Source organism: Pogoniulus pusillus, chromosome 1 (genome assembly GCF_015220805.1).
Source record: "Pogoniulus pusillus isolate bPogPus1 chromosome 1, bPogPus1.pri, whole genome shotgun sequence".
NCBI classification, from domain to species: Eukaryota; Metazoa; Chordata; class Aves; order Piciformes; family Lybiidae; genus Pogoniulus; species Pogoniulus pusillus.
Window position 1 is genome coordinate 10,502,639 of NC_087264.1, and position 25,273 is coordinate 10,527,911.

Here is a 25,273-nt window from a genome sequence, read left to right on the forward strand (position 1 = left end):
ACCTTAAAAAAAATCATATATGTTTATGGGTGTTTTGCTGTTCTTAACTAGAGCATATACAGCATTTCCTCAGACTACATGCATAGTTACCTTGTTTTAGGCAGATATGCAACATACCTTGGGAATCTTTTAATACTAGCAGGCTCAGCAAGTAGTCCATGCAACTTTTCTCCATGGTAAGAATAGCTGTGGGAAGGCTGAAGAGTACCAAGAGGAAAAAAGGAAAAAAAAAAAGCACAAACCAAACAACAAAAAAAACCTCCCACCAAAACTATCTGCACTTCAAAGATTCCCTTCAGATGAAGCAGATAGAAAATCCTCATAGATTATTGCAGAAGCTGTAGGTGAAATTAAAAGTCACCATCTTCAATGTATGCATTTGCCTGAAGTATTCTTTTATGCTTACATATTCTAGGGCAGACACAGCTGTAAAGGTAGATACTGCTTTTTCCTTTGGTGTGAATTAAACTTGGAGTCTGTTAATACTGAGATCACATTTACAGTCCAAAGAATTATGCGTCCAGCATGTAGCAATCTGGTCAGGATGTGGGAAAGACGCTATTAGAAACAAAACAATCAATTCACTTAGACAGTCCCACAAACATGCTTTATGGCATCTGCCTCCTACTCATTTTAAGTGAGGTTTTATAGTGACACATTGGTGAAGATTAGTACACAACTGCAGGCAGATGCCCATGACCGATTCAATTGTTTGCACTGACACTCACAATTGCTGTAATTGCAACTGGAGTGATACAAGCCGTTGCAAAAACCAGACAAAGTGAAACCAACGTTGTTCCTCAGAGATTTTATTAGTTGAAACCCAGAAGTGCACAATACATTGTTTTTTTTCTTAGTATGAATTCACCACAGCATTTCTGTTTGTTGTGTCTGCAATACTGTCCTCACTGATTTAACACGAGATTTGAAAGGCCTCTTAAACAAACCCAAACTTGTACAATAAAGGCAACACACTCTAGTCTCATTTGTTTAAAAAAAAATACCTTTTATAAAAGTTACTAAAATATAGATCAGAAAATAATTTCTAGAGAATCAGTAGGGACTTATTGTGATTCTAAATAAAGAATATTCCTAAGCTCGATCTTCCCTGTATGCTCCAAGTGCAGCTACCTCTTCTTCTCTTTTCCTCCCATAAGCACTTAATGTGTTCAAAGCCTGCATTGCTGAAGAGGAGTGACCATCTTCTACAGCCTCTGGAGAAGAAGAAAAGGGATATTTAGAACTAGGCAGTATCCAAAGGCTTCCCCAGAGATAACCTTGTAGCCTCCCAGGCAAGTTTTTATGTGGCACTGGAGACTGCCTACACTACTGGTGGCTTATTCAAAGGAATTCAGAGATGATCCATGAAGGAATCGAGGACTTAACCAATCCACATTCTGTTTACAAATGAAGCAACTTCTGTAGACATATTTAACTGAAAGTCATTCTGAAGGTATTTTTAGCACTTTCATCTTGGACATTGGAAAACTTTAATTTAAATGCTTGAGAATGATTGCATTTAATCCTTCTATTTCAGCTCAAAACAAAGAAGCCCCCTCAAATTTACAGGAAAGTAAAAACTGTCTGATTCTGTTCTATGCTATCAGTGGTTCTAAAATGCTATCATTCCCCACTTACATACACATTAAAACATTGGTAAAATGGGACACAAAGTGGCAAAGCAGCCATGGATGCAGCAAAACCTTTAACTAAATTGTCTCCATTTTTATTTAAAGGAGATCATATCCTCCCAGTATTTCAAGTGGACAGACTTGCCAGTAGATGAAGGTGAAGAGATATCTAAATCAACAATTTATTGCATCAGAAAGGAGTTCTGAGAGATGAAAGGGAAGCATTTTAAATATCTCCAGTTACAGCACAGCACTGGAGAAGGTCAAATGCCCAGACAAGTTTCCTATAGAGGCTTATCAGATCTCTGAACAAAAGGCTCACACCTGCCTCACACACATTTCTGGGGAAACACATCCCATGCATTAGCAGCACAAGAGTGATTCATGAATTCAGTCCATGTCAGGCAACCAGACAGCTACACCTGAAGTCTGAGTAAGAGAGAAGCCATGGTACTTACAAACTCATTCCATGCCCTGAGAGTGGGCAGTCCCTCAGCAGACTTTCAGTTGAAAGGGATCCTTCTGCGGTTCATGTGTGCAGTGCAACTAAGTTCTGCCTACTACAAATCTGCCCCACGTTTCCCATGGAGGTTGACTACATCACATTAGATGGTGGACTGGCATACAGTGCTCCATTAAAAGCTACAGTAAGAACAAAGCTGGAAGTGCCCTAAGTACCACAGTATCACCTCCCAGGTGGGAAACTGTGCAGCCAAGCACCAGCTGTTATCACCTTGCAGCTCTACCAGAGGAGGATGTGCTCCTGTGCTACGGGCATGATGCCCTGAAAACCAGGCCCAGCAAAGTGCCCAGTAAAAGATATTGTGCCTCTAACACAGGCAAAATTGAGCAACAATTTATTGTGTTGGGCCAGAAGAAAAAGACTGCTGCCCTCAATGGTTTTCTTTCAGTAACTTTTAGGTTCCCAACCAAGTCTAGAACCATACTGTGGGACACACTATAAAAAAGGCACCTCCAAGCTCAGGCAGGAGGAGGAATAAACACCAGTCCTTCTCTGTAGAGAGAAGCTACAGTCCTCAGAGTTGTGTCAGAAACTGAGGCAAGGACAGCAGCTGAACCCACATGCTTCAATGCAAACTGGGGCTTAAATACAACCCCCCCCTTCATATGTGTATGTGCTGATCCATACATTTCAGAGATCTGGCACTTGAAAACTGCATCTTACCTTCTTCACTGCTTTTGTCTAAAGAAGTCAAGAACCTCCTTGTGCCCTGTAGCCTCTGCCTGTAAGTAGAAACATGGATAAATCCTGCCATCCTGTGCACCAAGACATGCAAATATTTACTTGTGGAAGGCAAGAACATATTACCACAAAATAATTAAAATCCAATTTAAATTTTAATTCCTTTGAGAGAGATGAGAAAATCCTATCTCCAACAACGTAGTACTTTGGAAGAGCACCAGTCTTTGTAACACTCTATTACAGAGTTTGCAGTCCCCAAAGCAGCATTTACTCTTCCCAAACTAATGGTGCCTGGCAGTGTGTGTTATCACTCACAGCCAGCATGCCACACAGAGTACAGCTATATGGACACTTACTACTTGTAGAGGTTTCCTGCCATCATAACCAGTTTGCTCCAGGTCTGCACCAGCTAGGTACCAGGCATACAGCCCATCTGCATCACCTTTAGCTGTGAGGCTGGAAAAACAATAATTAATAGTGGTCCTAAGTACTTTAGTCTATTTTGGTGTGCTTCTGAGTTCTGTCAGTTAGCTTAGCAGGCAAGCACTGAACCAGAGCAAGCTCAATATGGCTGCCAGGGTAGAGAGGTAAGTAAAGGAACACTGTTACAACAGCTTTGAACAGCTGAGCAAGCAGCACAGCTTGATGAATCAGTTCCTTAAATTAATAGGGCTGTGCTATAAGTACTTACAACAGGCTAGTTTCACATAGTGGGTGTGACTATGACCAAAGGGGAAAAAAAGTCACGCAGTTTCAGATTTCACAACACAATATTTATCTCATGAAATGAGTTGGGGAGAGGGCAATGGCTAAATCAAGGTGCACCTGAGTAAGTGAGAGCACACAGTGTGCTAGCAATCACTGTGCCTCACTTAAAACAGCTGAAAAAACCTCTTTGCAAGTTTGCATGGCTACGCTCGCTGTGAGAAGCTCTGACGGCATATTTATGTGATGTCATTTGGATAGTAAGACAGCTGTGTTTATTTGAGCTTTATCTGATCATTTGTAGTATTTGAAATGGGCAGTAAGCAAACCAGAAAGCTTTTCAAAGATGACCTCTATCTGGCACATACAACAAGCAATAGTAAGGATCAAAATTGCTCATATACCAATAAGCTAAAGTTTTCAGATGAATGCACACCAGACTGCAACTCTGCACATCCACTGGCAGTCTCACCCATAACACTTAACCCTTGTTTTCAACTTCTGCTTAGGTAAAAGAAAGGCTAACAGGCTGTACACAAACAAAAGCATGACCTTTTGTACCAAGGCTGTGGACAGCAGGCTGGAAGGACTACCTTCAGTTTTCTCAAGATACCAACATCTGTCAGGCTTCAGACCCGAGCTTGCCACGAGCTCACAGATTGTTTCAGCAGAACTACGATGATAATCATCAAGTGAGGTTGAATCTCATTAAGAGGGGAAACCCTCTCCAAACCTATTAAGTTCAGAATTTGCTGCCTTAAACAGTGCTTGCTGTAGGAGAAAGGCACACTGCTGGCAGCAGGGATGGAATACGGTGATGGGCTCCTGGGTATGACAACCAAGCCAGGCAGACCTGCTGAAGAGTCAAGAAGGCAGATGCAAGATGCAAGGGGCAGACAGTCAGGTAAGCTGTCAGGAAAAATCTCTGAAAGCAGGGCTGTACCTTCCACTTCTCTGCTAAGCTAAAATCACTTCTGTTGTTGATTGAATCTCCTTAGGTACCTGAAAAGATGTTTTCAGAGTAATGGAAGGCTCTACTTGCAGAAGTCTGAGGAGAAAGTCAGAGTTTGCTTGCAGCAGTCTCAAAGCTAAGCACAAAAAAGAGAAGCAAACAATCTCTGCGTCCCTCCATGCAATGCCACCAACCCTGAGGCAGGACAGATTTAGATCTAAAGCTGGAGCCTTTGGGGGACAGGGAAGTAACAGTGGGGTGCTATGAGGTTTAGTAGTGCTTAAGTTTGACATAATGAATACAAGGATCAATAAATCATTAATGAAAGCTGCCGTCACAAAAAAGTCTGCTCAGAATCAACAAGGAAACAGAGGAAGGCAAGGTGTATCTAACAAGAACCTCAGGATGAAGTCCGTGAGGAAACTGTAGGAAGAAGTAAGAATTAGTAAAGAAAATCTGTAAGTATTAATAAAACAGAAGAAATTGCTTAGCAGCCACTGCTGGGACACAAGAGTTGCCTTGATTTACAAGCAAAAGTCTATGGCCTTTGACACTGGAAGGTTCCAGAACTAAGGAACAAACACAAAGCCTACCTAGCAAGTGAGAGTTACAGGCTTCTCCAACACTGAGCAGGAAAGCCAAACAGTATCTCACCGTTATCCATGTGCAAAGTCAAAACCACTCTGGGCAAAGATAAGCACATTTAGGAGTGTTGCTGATGTACATAAGCTGGACAATTCAGCTGGCATCACCGTAAACAAACAAGGGCTGCTGCATGCACTTGGAAAGCAACTGCCTAATAGCTCTTGTTCCGAGAGAGCAATTTAATCCACACTGAGAGAGGTCAAAACTGTGAGGTGGTCTCTTTCCATGACATTAGAACACTTCTAATACACAGAAGTCTCTTTAACGTCAAAGCAGCCATTTCCTGACCAAGTGAGAAACTTATTCCAAGAGGACTGCAACCTGAACAAAAAGTGATGCAACTTGCAAGAAAGTTTAAATACCACTCTAAACAGAAGAGATTACTCACTAAATTGATTATAATCAAGGGCACCACAACATATTTTCCTCCAATTGCAGACCCCTCTAGCCAAGCCAAACACATGTGCATTTCCTTTACACACTGCAGGTGTACTTCATATAGTCAAATGTCTACACAGAGCTTCTGAACATACACTAAAGAGACCTTAGATCTGAATTTTTCTCAAAGATATTTTTGCCAGCAATTCCATCAACAAAATCATGCTCTAAGGAGTAAGTCCATTGCTTTTATACCATGAAATGGAATAAAAACAACTTCAATATAAACTTATTAGGATGTTTTAAATCTGCTTTGTTGACAACTACTTAACATGTTTTCACGAAGGCAGCTGACTGAATCCCAAGAGTGTTGCCTATCATTACTCTTGCATTTAGGGGGAAAAAAACAGAACAACAAAACCCATCTACTCCACAGTTTCAGCATGGCTAACACAGCTGTGATAGTGACACAGCTATGACATTTTGGGATTCCTGTCATGCTAGCATCAAGCAAACTGAGTCACAGGAGCAGCTGTTTAAAGGGTGCTCTGTTACTGTCAAGGTATCAAAGCAAAGATGCTCAGGTCTCAGAGAATTTAGAAGGACAAAGGACAACCAAGCTCTAGACCTGGGAAGTAACTGGTACAGTGAAATGGCACTTTGGTATTTCCTCCATTCTCCTCAGATATTAGGATTTTATTCTTCCCAGGGACGCAAGACTCTGCCTTTTCAGCAAGTATCCTTTAATGATGTCTATATAAAGTTATCTGATTTTTTTTAAAGGCATATCATTCAAACTCACAGAACAGGAATATTTTAGCACTCTCTCTCTCTTTTCTTGGTAATAACAATTAAAAAAACCAAACCACCAAACTCTGCAAAAAGCTGAACGCTCCACCACAAGGCATAGTTTGCTCTATCCTGAACACATTTGGGAGTGCTGTTCTTAGCTTGTATTTCCATATCTCAGTAGAGAGAGACTTCTCTGAAAGATAGCACTCATGAGAAACTTGTTCCTCATTCCTGCAGAGGCATATTTATCCTTCCTGTCCAGAGAAGGGCAACAAAGCTGGTGAGGGGCCTCGAGCACAAATCCTATGAGGAGAGGTTGAGAGAGCTGGGCCTGTTTAGCCTGGAGAAGAGGAGGCTCAGGGGTGATCTTATTACTGTCTACAACTACCTGAAAGGGCATTGTAGCCAGGTGGGGGGGGCCCTCTTCTCCCAGGCAACCAGCAATAGAACAAGGGGACAGTCTCAAGTTGTGCCAGGGTAGGTATAGGCTGGATATTAGGAAGAAGTTCTTCACAGAGAGAGTGATTTCCCATTGGAATGGGCTGCCCAGGGAGGTGGTGGAGGCACCGTCCCTGGGGGTCTTCAAGAAAAGCCTGGATGAGGCACTTAGTGCCATGGTCTAGTTGATTGGCTAGGGCTGGGTGCTAGGTTGGACTGGATGATCTTGGAGGTCTCTTCCAACCTGGTTGATTCTATGATTCTATGATTCCTTCACCAGCCTTCCCCCTCAAGTTCATGTTACATTGAAGAGGCATCTTCTTCTCCGAGTTGCTGATTTTTAAATGCTTCACTCTCATATATTATATCATATCACTTTATGAAATCTAAGACTATGAAAGAGAAAGCTGGTTTGGCTTTAAGCCACTATTTAATTTTGTGCAGTACAGACTTGAACAGAGTACCTCAATGCCTTCTATACAGGCATTTGTCTTCTAACAAACAAAACACAAAGCAACAGTTTACCAACTCCAGAACTTGATGAGCCTTCAGAATATCTGCATGTCCTCATTTATCTCATCATGGTTTTGTTTTGCAGACAGATGACAATACTACTGCAACATGAGAAGAGATTCTGACATTGTTAACAGATTACTAACACTGAGATCTTCTTCTCAGTTCAAAATAAAGCCACGAACCAAACATCCACAATGTGATTCAAAAAAGCAGACTAACACCTCTCTACTTCCTAAAAAAACAAACACAACAGCAAATGAAACCGTGAAGAATTTAATAACTATGGCATCTTGGCTTCACCTATGTGCATCTCCACTTTCTGCACAGCAGTTCCTGCTGATACTGCTCAGCTCTCAGTTCCTCATTTCTGGCTGGTATTTCTTTCCCTCTCAAACATCACTGATGCCAAAAAGGAGCACATTTGGTTTTATTTTATCTCCAAAATCTTCCAACTGAACTATTCTGTTCTAAAACCACGAGTCTAAACAAAAGGAAGCTGAGGAGATGGTATTAAGACACAAAACCCCCCTGTTTATGGTCTTTTATGAAAGCCAGTTTGAGGAAAGTAAGCATCTCGGGGGGGAAACTTGATTATAGCTCCTAATTCAGAGAGAAATGTATGGGACAAAGAAGTCGTTAGCTAAGTGCAGGATCTCAGAGCTTTCCAGAAAGCAAGCAGCTTTGTCCTTCTAAACCTCAGGAAGTTCACTTAACCGCCTTGGTGACAAATCCAGACTGATACAAATTGCAGCTTAAGGCATGTTTCAAGGTTTATGTAGGAAAATAGCCCAAATAAGACAAAGTGAAGACATTATGAACAGTTTGTGTTTGAAACAGCTTGAACATCTGAATACACTGACTGCCATGAAGGTGCCAGTGCCTGCAAAGAGAAGGTTTAAGAGGTGTAGATAAAAGGTAAGAGAGAGAGAGTGTGTGTTGGAGGTAAGACAGAGAGCCTTAGCACGCTGCAAAAATCAGTTGTATCAGTCAGGTCACCTGAGGATACTCCACCTGAGACATTTTGGCAAGAGGACAAACACCAGTACCTCAGATTTAATAACTTTTAGGCATCTGAATAATGCTCTGTGGAAAAAGTCCACTTTAATGCCAAAGACTCAGTCCTTATAAAACAGCAAGAGGAAGGACCTTCAGCTCTGCAGGAACATGGTAGGGAAGAGCCACCGTTCACAGACACTTCAGTGCTGTCTTTAAGGCTACCTCAGGCTGGCAGTGCTCCTGGCACAGGCCATGCAGTGATGGCTGTGCCTCTGTCCCCAGTTACTACTCCTGTCATCTCCCAAGGAAGAGTCAGAGCCATGGCTCCCGACCCTCACCAAGGTGGGAGAGCCTCCTGGCCCCTCACCCTGAGCATGCTGCTTTGTGCCAAGTCCTCACAAGCGCATTCCTGCCCTCAATTGGGAAGCTTTACATTCTTTTTATACTAAATTTATTAGCATCAATGCAAGTTTAAGATATCTTACGTGAAGACAGAGTGGCTGAAGAGCAGCCAGGAAGAAAGGGACCTGGGGGTACTGATAGATAGTAGCTGAACATGAGCCAGCAGTGTGCCCAGTAGGCCAAGAGAGCCAATGGCATCCTGGCCTGGATCAGGAACAGTGTGGCCAGTAGGACAAGGGAGGTTATTCTGCCCCTGTACTCAGCACTGGTCAGGCCACATCCTGAGTGCTGCGTCCAGTTCTGGGCTCCTCAATTCAAAAGAGATGTTGAGATACTGGAACATGCCCAGAGAAGGGTGACAAAGCTGGTGAGAGGCCTGGGACACAAACCCTGTAAGGAGAGGCTGAGGGAGCTGTGGGTGTGCAGCCTGGAGAAAAGGAGGCTCAGGGGTGACCTCACTGCTGCCTACAACTACCTGAAGGGAGGCTGTAGCCAGGTGGGGGTTGGTGTCTTCTGCCAGGCAACCAGCAAGAGAAAAAGGAACACAGTCTTAAGTTGTATCACAGGAGATATAGTCTGGATGTTAGGAGCAAGTTCTTGACAGAGAGAGTGATTTGCCATTGGAATGGGCTGCCCAGGGAGGTGGTGGAGTCGCCATCCCTGGAAGGCTGAGTGCTAGGTTGGACTGGATGATCTTGGAGGTCTCTTCCAACCTGGTTGATTCTATGATTCTATACCTTGGACCAACAGGAAAGCATGAATTATAGATGAAGGGTCTATATTCCTCCTTAAAATGATGGAACAAACATCATCAGAACCACTTTTTGTTTGAGGGACTCACGTTCTCTTTTTTCCTTTTTCTTCTCAGAGGAGACAACACACACAGAGTACTCCCAGCTTAGCTAGCCAAACTGGTTCTGCATGAGGCAGCAGAGCTAAGTAAGAGACCAACTTATTTGCAGGTGAGTGTCATTCCCTAAGCCACTCCTCTTGCCTTCTTGGCTGATGTAAACTGTGCAATCCAAGGGGTTTGTTCTGTCCTACCACTTGCAGTATCCTGAGAAGCCCATCTTTTAACTTCATAGTAGAAGTGTTACTACTCAGCCTCCTCTAAGCAACAGAAGCACTCCAGATAATATTTCTTGATTCCAAAACTACCCAAAAGACACATTCCAGCCACTATAGAGACCACACATAAGCTTTACCTTGACCTTATCATTTTGTAGACAACACATAGCACTGGCTATTCCCTATGAGTCTTATGGTTTCCTGTCAAGTGCTGATATAAAAGCCAGTGATTTTTTTTTTCTGGTTTGGTTATTTTTGGAAAGGAGAAGAATAAATGAAGTAAAATTTTTAAGTAATTTTAGGAAATAGATGAAACTCCCTTTCAATTTTCAGAGTAATTTTGCAATTTGGGACCAAAAGAAATATTTTCATAATATATATCTATATAATTTAAACACCTCATATATTAAAAACAACTGTATGAAAAAATAGCTATAACACAGGATTGTATTTAAGAGTATGTAGAGATGTTGAGCAGTTGTTCAAAAGCTGAGGTTAAACCTATCTGATTTAGTTATTTTTAGGAACACTGTTGTATGCTAGTTAGAGTAGAAGCCATTCCCCTATGAGTGACATAAGTGGATTTCAAGAAAATATGAAAGATGCACTGTAAGCAGCTTTAGTCCAAGTTAAAGATGCTACTAAATCACACCTCACACAGCTTCCTCTTCACCCTTCTTCAGTGAAAGTACTTTGGAAAAATGGGGAATATTTGCTTGCAGTTCAGTTATCCCCACAATACACTCTGCTTTGGAGCTTTCTTGAGTTACTCATGTTGATTCTTTCACTTGTTTGCTTATTATTAGTCTAGCACAGAAATAGCTATGTCTTGTGCCAGGGGTCCAACTGTTTCTTTGAAGTTGTCTACATCTTCATGCTGTTCTCCACCTCACCTTACATCACATTTACCTGCAGAGTATTGTTCCAATGTTCTCCAAGTCGTGGCCTGAAAGGTGTGCTCCCGTTTCTCGTAACAAATTAATCACTTGCATGTGCCTTTATGTAAGAAACAGAAAAAAAACAACAAACAAAATAAAACACAGAGAAAATATTCTGATCTGTAGGGTTTTTTTGCCCAAATCTCACATTATACATATGCATAAGCAGTCAGTATTCACCAACATCATAGAATCAGTGAATCTCCTCCAAGGTGACAGATGCAATAAAAAGATCTGCCCTCTCCTACCAAGAAAAATCATTCACATACTAAGCTCATGGAAGTGTTAACTTCACCTCTGACTGGATTCTCTTTAAAGAACTTTTTTCTTTAGCTTAGTCCTAGCTTAATGTAACACTTGAAATTAGTGATTGAAATACACACAGACACTGAGAACATTTATGATACAGCATCATTGCTGCCTTTAACAGAATACAATGCTCATATATTCAGTCAAATAAAACCAGTATCTTGCAGATAAGCACCAAATCTTTAGCTTAATGTAGAAGCCAGTCATGGTTATAGGGCTTCAAAACTGTGGTTAAGAATCATTATGAATCTCCCATGAAAACAGACCTTTTCCCAGCCCATGACTCAAAAGTCATCAATATTAACTAATTATGTCTGAAAAATAAGCTAACATACTTGTTATACTTCATCACCTGCATTTTCTTGGAGGTACCTCTGTGCCTTTCTGCTTTAGCAAATCTTCCTGCTCTTTAGGCAGCTCCATCTCAAATAACAAGTCACTTCACTTCTTATCCATATTAAGCCTATGTGAGCTTCTAGGTCTCATAATTTACAAACTGAAAGAGCTGTATGGATGCTATAGAAATCATTCTGCTTTTCCCACCATAGCTTAAACCTAACCAGGTGCATTTTTTTAAAGTTGTACTTTGTTTCAATTGACAGCCTAAAAAATGTAAAGGTATTTCTTAGAGTCATGGCAAAGCCTTGCTGGAACAGCACATGCTGCAAGTTTGTTCAGTTATCTTAAGTATTTCCTCAGGCAGGTCCTTTACAACATGGCTGGTCATCCACAAGCATCTCCTTGAGCCATCATATAATGGCACAGCTTTCTGGTTTTCAAGCTGTGGGGAAGAATGAATTCTGTATCTATAGAAATTTTAGTTTAATCTTAAGCAGGATAGTAATTAGGTGAAAAGAAATTTGACCTAAAAATAAATTGAAGTTTTGGTTCACTCTAGCTCACATTGGGTGCCAGGACTGAATAGGGGAAGTGCTTGCTTACTCTCCAGCTGTCCTGGAGTATTTCTCATTTCCCATCTCATATGCAAAATCACAGCATTAAACTAATGCCTATTAAAATTAAAGCTATGCTATGGGACAGCACTAAAAGACAAAATGCAGTAAAGCATGCAATGATTCAGTGTACCCTCAGCAAGTTTGCAGATGACACACCAAGCTGTGTGGTACAGTCGACTTGCTAGAGTGCAGGGATGCCATCCAGAGGGACCTGGACAGGCTGGAGAGGTGGGCCCAGGCCAACCTCATGACATTCAACAAGGCCAAGTATAAGGTCCTGCTCCTGGGTCGGTGCAATCCCATGCACAAATACAGGCTGGGTGGTGAATGGCTGAGAGCAGCCCTGAGGAAAAGGACCTGGGGTCTGAGTTGATGAAAAGCTCAACATGAGCTGGCAGTGTGCACACGCAGCTTAATCATGTGCTGGGCTGCAGCAAGAGAAGTGTGGCCAGCAGGGCAAGGGAGGGGATTCTCCCTTTTACTCTGCTCTCATCAGACCCCACCTGGAGTATTGTGTGCAGTTCTGGAGCCCCCAACACAAGAAGGACATGGAACTGTTAGAGTGAGTCCAGGGAAGGGCCACAAAAATGATCAGAAGGATGGAGCATCTCTGCTATGAGGACAGGCTACAGGAGTTGGGTCTCTGCAGCCTGGAGAAGAGAAGGCTTTGAGGACACCTTATAGTGGCCTTCCAGTATCTGAAGGGGCCCTACAAGAGGCCAAGGTCTTGTAATGACAGGACAAGGGGCAATGGGTTTAAACTGGCAGAGGAGAGATTTAAACTAGATGTTAGGAAGAAGTTCTCTACAGTGAGGGTGGTGAGACACTGGCACAGGTTGCCCTGGGAGGTTGTGGCTGCTCCCTCCCTGGAGGTGTTCAAGGCCAGGTTGGAGGAGGCCTTGAGCGACCTGTTCAGGGAGGTGTCCCTGCCTATGGCAGGGGTTTGGAACTGGATGATCCTTGAGGTCCCTTCCAACCTAAACCATTCTAGGATGTGTCACATCTTCCCTCACTGTGCTCCCCCTGTGAAGTCTCTATCTCTGGACTCCAGCAGTCAGGTTTTTCTTTCCCCCTTCTGCAACTGTTTACTCCTTTCTGGTAGTAAGATTCCATTCAGAACACTTTGTGTCCCCGCTCTGAGTGGGACCCTACAAATATTTCACACAGATTTGGGGGGCATTTGCCCCACATGTTTCACATAGCAAATTTAAATGAGGAAAGGAGTTGTTTGAAATAACTCTTTAAGCAATGAAACTAACAGTGCTCACAAGAAAACATTTCTAAATAAGAGTGCCATGTCTTAATGAATAGGACTAATTCCAAATCATGTTGGGAAGAAGAGGATGTGTTTTAAGTGTTGTATACTACTGCTTGTTAAGGGAAGGGTAAAAGAGTGGAAGAATAGGGACAAATAACAACCATACATAACTTAAAAGCATGAAATTTGGTACTGTAGGAAAACAGACCACCTCTCACTTTCCCATCACTCAATATGAAAACTATGTGGGAGGCAAGTTGTGCCACAGCTTGTTCCTACTTGCATGTGAATTATATCTATGTTCTGCAGAAATGTAAGCTCTATCAAGTACCATTTTTGTTCTCTTGTACCTACTATAAAGAGCATTATTCATATTTCAAGAGGCTGGCTGTGAATTTCTGATACTGTTATGTCTTAGGCACTTGAGAGGTATTTGTCTTCAGAAGTTGTTCCTTTAAGTGCTGCTCTCCTGTGGCTTCACAAAAGCCTCGGAAGGGTCACAGTTTAACTGAAGTTCAGCTTATGTCATGAGCAATGACCTTGGAAACGGTTCAAGTTCTATTCCTGTCCTGAGGTAACAGGGCAAAACAAAGAGCTGAGCAACTGCTGGACAATGAAAGGTTAAGGTGAGGAGGGAAGGCCAATACCATCATGTCAGCCTGAGGTGCACAGCTGCTTGTCCAGTCTAGGCCATCTGATAAGCAAACACTTGAGGAGCGTTGTCACCTGTGAACTGTTTCTGACTCTCCCTCTTCTTAGCGCACTCTGTTACCAAACCACAGCTCTTGGTCAGACATAGGCTAAAGACACAATGCTATTTTGCATATGTTACTTCAGTTAGCCTTCTGATACTACCCCTGTCAGTCCTCTGCTCTCTGAATGAAAAACACAGGCAGAAAGTGTTTCTAGTGTCTCCTCCTTGCTAGATTCCATTATTGATAACACAACATATTGAATCTCTATTTTAATGGGTTAGTAGTCAAATAAACAACTCTGTCTGGTCTTCAACATTCACTGCTCTGCACACAGTCTGAGCTTGAGATAAAGACACCTGAGTTTCTATCAGTTTGTGAGGGCTTTGATTCACAGGAATCAAGGTGCCATACAGAACATATCATCCCAGGCCTTGGCAGACACGAAATGAATGAACTTCAAAAGGGATGAATCACACATGTGAAATTAACACACATGTAAGAGTTTGTAGGACTGGGGCCTTAGGGTGCACACCTTCCCCCAGCTCGTTAAAGAAATGCAGGTGTAATGTGTACCCAAACTTGACTGGCTTCATTCTTTTTAATACTTCCTCCTCTAGCAACTGGAATGGTTACAGCAGGATCATCTTAGCTTCACTTTTTTTCTGTTTTCTACATGGTATCAGTAGGAATTTTATGCTCCAATACTGTAAGAACAGGCTTCAGTGCACTTCTGGAGTCAGTTGTTGTTAGATTTTCACTTTGCCTTAGATTTCCTGAAGTAATGTAAATGTAACCTTGCAAAATATCAAGTATTTAAATTTGTATTTATGTGGGAGGTAATTTTACTGCCTCTAAACTGGTGTTCTCACAGCAGTGTATGAGCAGCTCCCCATTTTCAACCTTTTACCGCTGCTCTACAAGTAAATAGAAGTGTTTTTACTACATAAAATATACACAATTCAAGACACTTTCCTGCTCAGAGAGTTTCTATTATTAAAAAATAATTATTCTATTGTTTTGAAAATGAATTATCCCTTGAGGGTACTCTAAGAAATTAAAGGAATGCTACTAATTTTGATATGTCAAGCAACTGGCCTAAATTAACGGTGGTCTGTTTAGCCTCATGCCTAAAGTGAATGAGGCTGCACACATGTTTGCAGAGTTACAAAGGAAGAAGTGGAAATGCAGTAGTTTGTTTCTTATTTAGAAAAGGGACTCTACATTTTACCATCTAAACAAACAAACTGTCACTTAAAGTAGAAAAAAAAATGAAATGAATGAAACTATCATTGACATAGATCAAGCTGTTGGTCCACCAGCTGACAGCACTATGTTAAGAAGTTTTTATGAAGAGACAGAACTCCTCATCATCTTTACAAATTATTAAATGGAGAAGAGAAATCAGTCATCATTATATACATTTTCATGCTAGGTTAAAAGGCAAGCCACTGAGAAATGCGACATAAAAAAAGTGGGAGAAAGCTATTTTTAAGATGAGTGGATACTGTGCTGCAGTTAAATGCCAATTAAACACATATTAATTCTCAGAACATGGGATTAGGCTGATGCAATATTCAGTAAAATTGAGAAAGTTACAATACTAAGTAAGCAGTTTAAGGCATTGACTGCTCGATTAAGATCAGTTCCCCCCTTCCCTCTCTGCCACTTTGTACACCGCATCAGGATTATGTCTTCACTTTCAGCACACAGCTATTTAATAGAGCTTGAATATTTCTGTAGCAAGAATCCTTTTAAGTGCATATCTAATTACACATATATACAGCTGTCTGATCTTTACTATACCCCTTTATGTGCTTATCAGTGTGAAATGCAGTGCAAGTACACAGCAGATTATAAATACACATTTAGGAGATTAGTTCTAAGTCAACTCTTCCTCTTATTCCAATGGTAGAAACAAAAAGAGAAACTGAAAATGGTTATAGTGCAGTTTCCTTTTACAATTCCCTCTATCAAAATGGGTGTGCAGTTTTAAAGAGCTCAAGAGTCATAGTAGGAGTCTAATATAGGAGTGGCAACGCTGAGGAATCCAAACAAGCTCATGTGAAATTCCTCAGGCGGTAGATGGGTGTGGTGAAAAAAAAGTAGGTGCCTGATTTGCAGGAACATCTAATGGTATCTAATGCTTTAGCATTTTCTCACATTGGACCAGAGCCACCTGTATTCAATGGCAAGGTTATTTGTTTGATTTGCTGTTGGGCTTGTTTTAGCTCTAAGTGTCTCAGGGTTTGCCACTGAAGGGCTTACGTATTCCTGAGATAAAGCAACTACAAAGCTATAGAGGACCATGCAGTAGGTAAGGTATGGCAGTAGCACAGTGTGGCAACAGACTTCAGGTCTCAAATGAATAGAGCCTGTTGAGCTTTCTAAATCTGGTCTTCGAGACAGAAAAAGCCTTCAAGTTATTCCTGCAGCCAATGCAAAATAAGCACTGTCAGACCTCCCAGGGAGCTAATTCCAGCCTGACAGACCAGGTGAACTTGTCAATGTTAGAAAGTTCTGGGAATATTTGGGGACAGACATCCACGAGGACCATGAAAAAGAAACAAACAAACAACTCTATCATCTCCAAGCTCCTTTATAGAAAAAGGTTCTCTCCAACCAGACTGAATATGAGATAAGGAGCTGAAAGTGGATCAAAGAAATGAAGAGAGATTAAGGCATGCAGTTTCTAACATGTTAGAAGACCAATGGCTCTACGAATTCCCAGGCTACATAAAGTAAGTGTTTTTAAACTAAATTTTGATAACTGACACATTTTAAGTTCTGTGCTATGACCATTCCACAGAACTACACAACATGGAAAAGACCAGTAAAGTGCATGCCCATTAGCACCATTCAAAAGCTGCTGACATCCAAAACAACAGGAAGAAGAAATCCCCAATGCAGGCAGAGCCATGCAGCTATTCCATCTAATTACCAGTGGGTGAAAGGCAAAAAAGGAAGGAAAATAAAACCAATAAAAAGGCAGTTACCCAGCAAGAGACTGAGGAAAGCACAGGTGTAAGGGAAGATCAAGACACGCCAACCTACTGGTGTATTTTGTGCCAACTGAAACAGTCTGGTCTTAATGGAAAAAGAGGAAGGTAGAAAGAAAACAGACAACCCTTGGTCTTGCACTGACTTCTGACAGTCAAAAGGAGTAATCAGTTTGGCTCTGTTTTATAAGGAAGCTTCATAACAAAGAGTGAAGCCCTGAACTAAGGTACAAAGTCTTGGTGAGAATGTAGCCACAAGTCACCCTGTGCTAAAACTCTGCATGAATACCAACTTGTTTGCTTTCATTAAATACTAATTTTTTTTAATCAATTTAGGTGAGTCACATCCCTTGAAATCAAGCTAGTCTGTGTTATTTTAACTGCTGTCATTTACAAATGACTGCTGAGACAAAACTCTAAAGCCCAAATGATAGAAGGTTTATAAACTTTACATAGAGTGGTGTTACCTGAACTTGATCGCGTTCATCAGTGGGGTAGATCCATATCTGTCTCTAGCATAAACAGTTGCACCAGATGTCAACAAATACTCAACTAATGGTAAATGCCCTTCAGAGGCTGCAATATGAAGTGGAGTTCGGCCATCATAGTCTCCACAGCTCAAGTTTCCACCCTGCAAAAGGACAGCTCCTTCACATGCTGAAAAGGTAATGACTGCAGATTGAGTTGTTGGTACAACAGCAGAGACACACACACACACTCTACATTTTAATTCTGCCAAAGTGTCAAGCTTATCAAACTTAAAGTTTATCTTGCACTGTTGTTTTAGCAGCAATAGATACTCATTCTGCCTTCTGCATATTCCCCTGTACACACAATCTTATTACAGCCCCTTCAGATATGCTCTATTTTCCAATATGCCAATTTTAATTGCCTTACTTTATTCTTATTTTCAAGATATATTCATCCTTTCTTGAGACTAACTACTCAAGTTTGAAGAATAGGATAAACCAAGGTAAAGAAGGGTGAGAAGATTACGCAGGGAAATGTCTCTTTCTTATTTCAGGTATAACCAAATCTACAGCTATGGAGAGAGACAAAAATCCTGAACTAACACTGCTCTGTGTTTCATATAAATAGAAATTTCAATTCTGTTTTTGAATCATGACACATTTATATCCAAAAGCTGAATACTATGAATATGCATAAAGAGAGTTAAACAAGAGAAAGCAGCACAAACTATTTTAAAGTGTTCCAAAGTTAGCAGATAGGAATTTGCATATTAATTTATCTGTATTTTCACAATTCAAAAGAAAATGTAAACAGTTGAGAACCAGGGGAAAAAAAAACAGCAGATTTGAAAGGCAAAGACTGAGAAGCCTAGAAATAAATTGTATTAGTCAAAGCATCTTGATTCTAAGACTTAAGTAGTTGCATCCCAGTGAGTATAACTTCCTCTCATCATACACATCCCTATTTAAAAATTACTTATTGTGTACAAGCTGTTAATTTTACATTACCATTTCTGCTATGGCTCTTAGTGCATCTATGTCACCCAGTTTAGCTGCAGCACAAGCCAAAGGTGGAATTAAGACATCTCTTACAGCTTCTAACTCCTGAAAACAGATAGAATTAAACATTTAATATCATACTTGCCTAAAAAGTCATTGATTTTCAAATCATAAAACACATTGCCCTTAATTTTATGTAAAGTTTCCAAATTAGTGATTTGGATATTAAAAAATGGTAGCATTTAGTTTTTGGAAGGAAAGAAGCCTCAGGCTTATTTTCAAGTTTGTTGACCTCACACTTCCCTGGCATCACAATAATTACCTGATCTATATATACACCATTTATGGTGCACACACTAATTGCCATCTCTGTGCTGCCATAGTTACACATCAGTATAGTAAGAGAAACAGTGCTGGTAGGAGTTGGAAAAAAGGCATATAGTCTGGTCTCCTCAAGACTAGGTCACCTTTATTTATATGATTTCTCAGATAGTTGTGTAACCTGCACTTCCAAATCTCCACTGACAAGATCTACAGGCCTCCTAAACATTCTCCCACTTCCCATGCTTACTGAAGAATCATACATTAAGTAACCATTAACTAGTAAAGATCTCATTTTCCTTGAAACTAAACCAAAAGAAAAGCAAATGCCCCTACCTTACAACAAATACTGTGTTTTCTGATTTCCCAGTTGGGGAAGAGCAATACTAAATACCACAAATCACACTTGCATAGTGCTTCCTCAGTATCAGCCTTCTGAAGAGGCATGTACAATTAAGCTCTTTTACCCATTTTCATTTGGATTGCTCCAAACTGTCAATACATTTGACCACAAAAAGAGAAAGCACTTTTTTATACCATTGATACCCTGAATTAGAGCAACTGTCTGAGACACATTATTGCAACCAGACAACCAAGAAAATAAACTCAAGACAGAGCTACAAAGAGGGGGAAAAAAACTTAGCAGATTTTTAATCAAAAACGTTTTAAATGTTATGCTTGTTATTGTGTCCTTTCTCCCTAACTCAACTGGTTAGCTGTGACACTGTATGAAAAAACAACTAAAAAGGCCCAGTGTCCCATTTTCCTTTCAGCTTTGCCATTCATCTTTAAGCTAGATTCATTTTACTGACTTTAGGGCTTTACACCAGTTTGATTTTAAATATTTAAGAATATACCTCCTTGCTGCTGATACTTAGAGACTTGGCAATCACTTGAATAAATTTGCTATCTCTCAGCGAGATCTTGGCTCCTGTAGGTACAACAGTCATTTCTCCTCTTAGATTCTCACTCAGCATCTGAAAAACAAGCAATCAAATCCTTTGTTAGGAGAGGAAAAATATGGTAGTGGTCTAATAAAAAAAAACCCAACAACAACAAAAAAACAAACTTAGGACCAAAGTTAGAAAATTGTTTGGGGGGAATTATGGAAACTAATTGAATGCATACAAAAGAATAAAGAAATAGTTACTGTCCCATGAAGATTGCAATGTTGAAAAGACAAAAGGAGGGAAAAACAGAGACAGGCAATTAAAACTTTCTTCTAAAGTAAAAAAACAAAACAAAACAAAACAAAATAATCACAAAACAAAACACCCCAGTTTTTAGAGTATGCACATAAAAGTTTCTTAGCGGGATAGGCTGCAGCCTACTTGAAAAGGCAAAGATAGTGAATAATTAGCAGAGTGAGGCTGAAAACCAGAATATTCTCAAGTGAAACATGGAATCAACTAGGTTGGAAGAGACCTCCAAGATCATCCAGTCCAACCTAGCACCCAGCCCTAGCCAGTCAACCAGACCATGGCACTAAGTGCCTCAGCCAGGCTTTGCTTGAACACCTCCCTGGGCAGCCCATTCCAATGCCAATCACTCTCTCTGTCAAGAACTTCCTCCTAACATCCAGCCTAGACTTCCCCCGACACATCTTGAGACTGTGTTCCCTTGTTCTACTGCTGGTTGCCTGGGAGTGCTCTCTTTCAGCTAGCATTCCTGAAGTCCAGAACTCCTATGCAGACAGAGTGCACAGGCCTCAAAACAAAGCTCAGTGCTGCCTGTGGATGATCATATATTTTTGTGCTGATTTGAGACTAACCGAAATATCCTCCTAAGAGAAATTGACTCCTTAGCTGTGAGAAGAAAATAAACATGTGTCCTGTACCACCATTCTTCTGCTGAGAAACACAACTAGTCAAAACATAGATAAGACAGGCAATTCATACACACACACTGCTCAGCTCTCACTTCTGGCTGTGCCTGCTTTCTGGCAGTCTGGTCTCTGCGGCTGACTCTGCCTTTAATGGTCTAATTGACCTAACCCCTTTTTCCTCTAACCTCCTTGTCATCTCTTTTTGACATCTCATCTCAGATCTCCAGATTTATCACATGAGATACAGGTGGGTTGATTTGGTTATTTCTGAAGGGAGAGAAAAAGGGAAGGGGGTTTGGGTCAGGAGCCCTCCTAGGGCTGGGATTGTTTCTGGGAAGGGTACTGTGTTTCTGCATTACTTTTTCTTTGTATGTAACTGTATATATATGCTTGTATATTGTGCTAAGGTGTAAATATAGCTTCATTCCTTTATTTATGAGTCTAGCTTGGGTGACTTTCTTACGTGTGAGGGGGCAGGTAACTCCCAAACCATCACAATTTTGTAGATTTTCAAATAGGTCTATTAGAATTATAGAATCAACCAAGATGGAAGAGACCTCCAAGATCATCCAATCCAACCTAACCCTATCACTCAGCCCTGTCCAATCAACTAGACCTGGCACTAAGTGCCTCAGCCAGGCTTTTCCTGAAGACCTCCAGAGACAGCCGCTCCCCTACCTCCCTGAGCAGCCCATTCCAATGCCAATCACTCTCTTTGGCAAGAACTTCCTCCTAACATCCAGCCTAGACCTCTCCCAGCACAACTTGAGACTGTGTCCCCTTGGTCTGTTGCTGGTTGCCTGGCAGAAGAGACCAACCCCCACCTGGCTACAGACTCCGTTCAGGTAGTTGCAGACATCAATGAAGTCACCCTGAGCCTCCTCTTCTCCAGGCTAAACAACCCCAGCTCTGATGTTCTTAAAATCTGGCCACAGAGCCAGCTTTGAATGCAGAGAGCCTACAGCAATGCTAGCCATTCACTACTAACACAGGTATTGTATAGGGTTAACACTCCTGGGGGAGTAACCCTGAACCTGACCCTAGGGGTCTTGACCCCTCCCCAGGGGTGGGCCACACTCCAGGTGATGGTTAGCCCACTCCCCCCACTTCCTGTGGTATAAAAGAGGAGCACTTCCTGCTCCTCATCCTCTTTTGCCTTGGCTCCCTCTTGACACACACACGCACACTGCATACCAGCACACCACGTGGCAGCCACGAGGCAGAGACACCATCACACAGCTCGGGTTGTATCCATCCCTTTTTTGTACTTTGCTGTTTTTCTCTTTCCTTATCCTTTGTAAACTCCTCTACCTCCAATACCTTTTTCTAAGTTATTGTTAAACTTTTTCCTTTTTTACTTCCAAATCGAGTGAGATTGATTTATTTGGGTGCCCCTACCTTTCTCTCTCTCCCTGTCTTTTGGGAAAAGGAGGGGGAAGAGGGGAGGGCACTCTATAAATTCTATAAATTGTCATTTGGGTCTATTAAGTTTATTAGAGTCTCTGGGAACCTGCATTTGAGCCCAAGACAGGTATGTAACAGGTTGCAGGATGGGTGCATTCAATTTAACTAGGAACAAAAACTACCCAAACCAACCCAAAAAGTCAGTCAAACCCTGTTTAGAAAATGCTTGAATATAGCAATAAAGAAGTGAAACTATTCCCAAAGAGAGAGAGAGAGAGGCCAATCACTAAGAAAAAATAACTGCTTTCCTGAATTCTGACAATTCTACATACTGGCACTGTTTCACAGAAGGTTGCTGATGCAGCTACAGAGCACAGAGTTATTTCAATTAGAATTTTAAAACGCAAGATTGTGAAAGTTTGCAAGAAACAGATGTGATGTTGGAAAGAGGAATGCCCCAGGTTTACTTCTGTCTAGGCATGCCCTTTCTTTAAAAAAAAAAAAGTACCACAAAAAAAAAGAACAACCAAAAAAAAACCTCAACACAAAACTCCCAGTGCTGACAACACTGTAGCTGTCTGCTGGAATAGTCCCAGATACCTGCAACTTGGAGGATACCAACTGCTCTGGCACACTTTTAGAGCTTGACAGGTTGAGATCATTGCTTTGCACAGTTTACCTTAGCAATTGGCACCTGTGCTAAATGCACTCAGTGCAAAGCCCTACATGCCTTACTCAGTCCTACCAGCTCTGCAGCCATTTGCATGTGTCTGGGGGCACATTCCTTGCTTCTTCATGTTGAAAGAGAATCCTAAAATAACCACACCAGCTTCAGGAGAGCTTTTGTCTCTTGGGAAACTATTGTTTGGTGATATGTTTATCTGAAGATATTGCCACAGACAACATATTTCCAGGCTTTCTTCTCCTGGTCTCTACCACTCATTCCTGCCCAGGCAATGCAGTGTGCTGCTCCTTTAGTTCTCCCAACACAATTGTTTGTGGGTCTGTACAATATGCAAAATGAGGAAATCAATCCTGCTTAAGTCCAAAACATTGCTAGAACACCACCACCCAAACACTGTGCAGCACATTAAGGGCAGCACATGAAGATGCAGAAGTACCTCGTGTACCTAAAATGCCCTATCACCAAGTCCTCACCTGAGTAAGTCAGCTATCTCACATCAGCAAGCTAGATCTCAAATTAAGTTTGAACTCACATTTTGGCAGGAAGCCAGCTGGGAAAGTTTCTCCTGTCTCAGGTCAAATAATCCTCTGTGTAGGATTAAAGGCTGCATCAAAAAAAGAGCCAGCCTAGCACACATGCTCCAGAGTCAGTGAGTGTATCAAAGGGGCATCAGTGAAGAGCCCATTTCTAAAATGTATACACATAAATGCATGTAATAGCACTACTTTTCACACAGCACTATATCACCTATCAAGCATGTTTTTGCACAAAGTATCTTCTTGCCATCCTCAAAGAAACATGTAGCTCCTCCTCTCGTTTTCCAGACTTAGGGCTTTAGCAAACAATGGAAAGCTGAGTCTGAAACTCTAAGCAGCATAAGTAGTACTTCCAGCCACTTCACTTATGATCACAGGTATCCAAATATCCTTGTCTCAGTAACTGACCGGAAGATATTAAGCATGAAATAAAGACCAAATTTCTGTTTTAACAAAACACCATCATAAGATGCACATGTGCATGCAGTGCTTAAGTCGAAGAGTGACTCATCACAATGTAAACTCCTAGTGTCAGAATTATGATTTCCCTACATACAAGCACAGAAACACATGCATTCCTGCAGACTATTGCTCCCCTATCCAATTCAGAGCTATGTTACTTGTCTAAAAGGAACACGATATATAAAGTATATAATTTGGGAGAAAAAAAGCCTTAATTAAGCACCAATGAACAGTAAGAGTATTATTGAAGGGGTTGTGATTTTAAAGATCAGACACAGTTGGTTCTTATAACAATCTTCCATCTTTTTGTGTGTTTGTAAAGTGTATCTCCTTCTCAAGAAACAAAATCTAACACTGTCATGGGTAATGCTGTAAAGGAAGAGGCTCCAGACACTGTTAATTTTCAGAATTAGCTTTGTGTGAATAAGACTTGGATAAAATCTTTACCACATTAAGATCAATGACAAGATCTTTGCTGACTTAAGTAGAGCTGAGATTCAGTCTCCCATATGAATTTCCACATAGAAAAAAAAATCATAGAATCAACCAGGTTGGAAGAGACCTCCAAGATCATCCAGTCCAACCCAGCACCCAGCCCCATCCAGTCCAACCCAGCACCCAGCCCCATCCAGTCAACCAGACCATGGCATCAAGTGCCCCATCCAGGCCCCTCCTCAACACCTCCAGGTTTTTAGCACAGAAATGTCCAACTAACATTTAAATATGGCATTTTTTGTGGCTCTGTCACAGTCTTCACCTGAGTTATGTCGTGAACTGTTCTTTTCCAATCTACATATGTTAATTTGCCTGACAGTATTTTCTTTAATGAAAAAAAAACCCATGTAATGTTCACATTATGGCTCTGAAACCAATTGTTTTTAAATGCACAGGAGAAGCTCAAGACATTCAGCTAAAAAGAAGTTAGCACAGTAGATGAGAAATTTAAAGCCTTTCAAGGTCACACTGAAATATTTACCTGATTTTTCTCCTCCCAGCTAAGCTTATTCTTGCTGAGAATGTATGACAGTTTTGCTAGGGCTGCCTCTGGTGTCATATCACCTCCAGGAATCACTCCAACATCAGCAAGAGTCTGAATAGAAAAGCATAATGCTTCAAGTTAGCATAGTATTCAGAAATACCTGCATGAATAAAAAACATATATGGATGATGAGCAGCTACACAGAATGCAGTATGCAGTCATGCCTCCACTGTCTTCCTCCTCCTATTGCCACTGTAATTGCTGTAATTTTAGTTATCAAATACCAAACAAATAGGAGAGAGAGAGATGACTTTTAGTTTAAATTCCTTTTCATGCAGTAACATTGAAGATTTCACCCAAATGCTTTCCATGGTCAGTTACTATGCTAAAAGGAAAAGGTTACAGGTCCATATCAGCTACCTGCAGAGTTGTCAGATTCCCCTTACTGAAAAGCTGCAGTTACTCTGTTTTAACCCAGTGGCATTTTGAACATTGCCAAGTAGGCTGCTCTCACACAGACATATTTACCATTCTTTTAGGGGGCATTGCTTTGGATGAATTCCAGCACTACATTTTGCTCACAGCAGGAGTGTTTTCAAGATCCTTTTGGGCTGCACCAGCAGTGTATTATTTAGAACATAGAACTAAAACATGTAATTTATACAGTTCTGACAAGAACAACTGAAAAAGATGACCTTTTAATCTTATCACTC

General features: G+C 41.1%; 1 protein-coding gene across 1 annotated transcript in view; it reads right to left on the minus strand.

The window, feature by feature from the left end:
* Positions 1–793: 793 nt before the first annotated feature.
* Positions 794–25,273, minus strand: part of ASPG (asparaginase) — a 53,925-nt gene continuing 29,445 nt past the window's right edge. The window contains exons 9-16 of the mRNA XM_064163954.1: positions 24,558–24,671; positions 19,527–19,646; positions 18,358–18,453; positions 17,347–17,510; positions 10,637–10,723; positions 3,192–3,291; positions 2,818–2,876; positions 794–1,214 (exon numbers count right to left, since the gene is read on the minus strand). Coding sequence (XP_064020024.1) covers positions 2,823–2,876; positions 3,192–3,291; positions 10,637–10,723; positions 17,347–17,510; positions 18,358–18,453; positions 19,527–19,646; positions 24,558–24,671 — 735 coding nt within the window. The 3' untranslated portion in view covers positions 794–1,214; positions 2,818–2,822. The remainder of the gene's footprint in view (positions 1,215–2,817; positions 2,877–3,191; positions 3,292–10,636; positions 10,724–17,346; positions 17,511–18,357; positions 18,454–19,526; positions 19,647–24,557; positions 24,672–25,273) is intronic.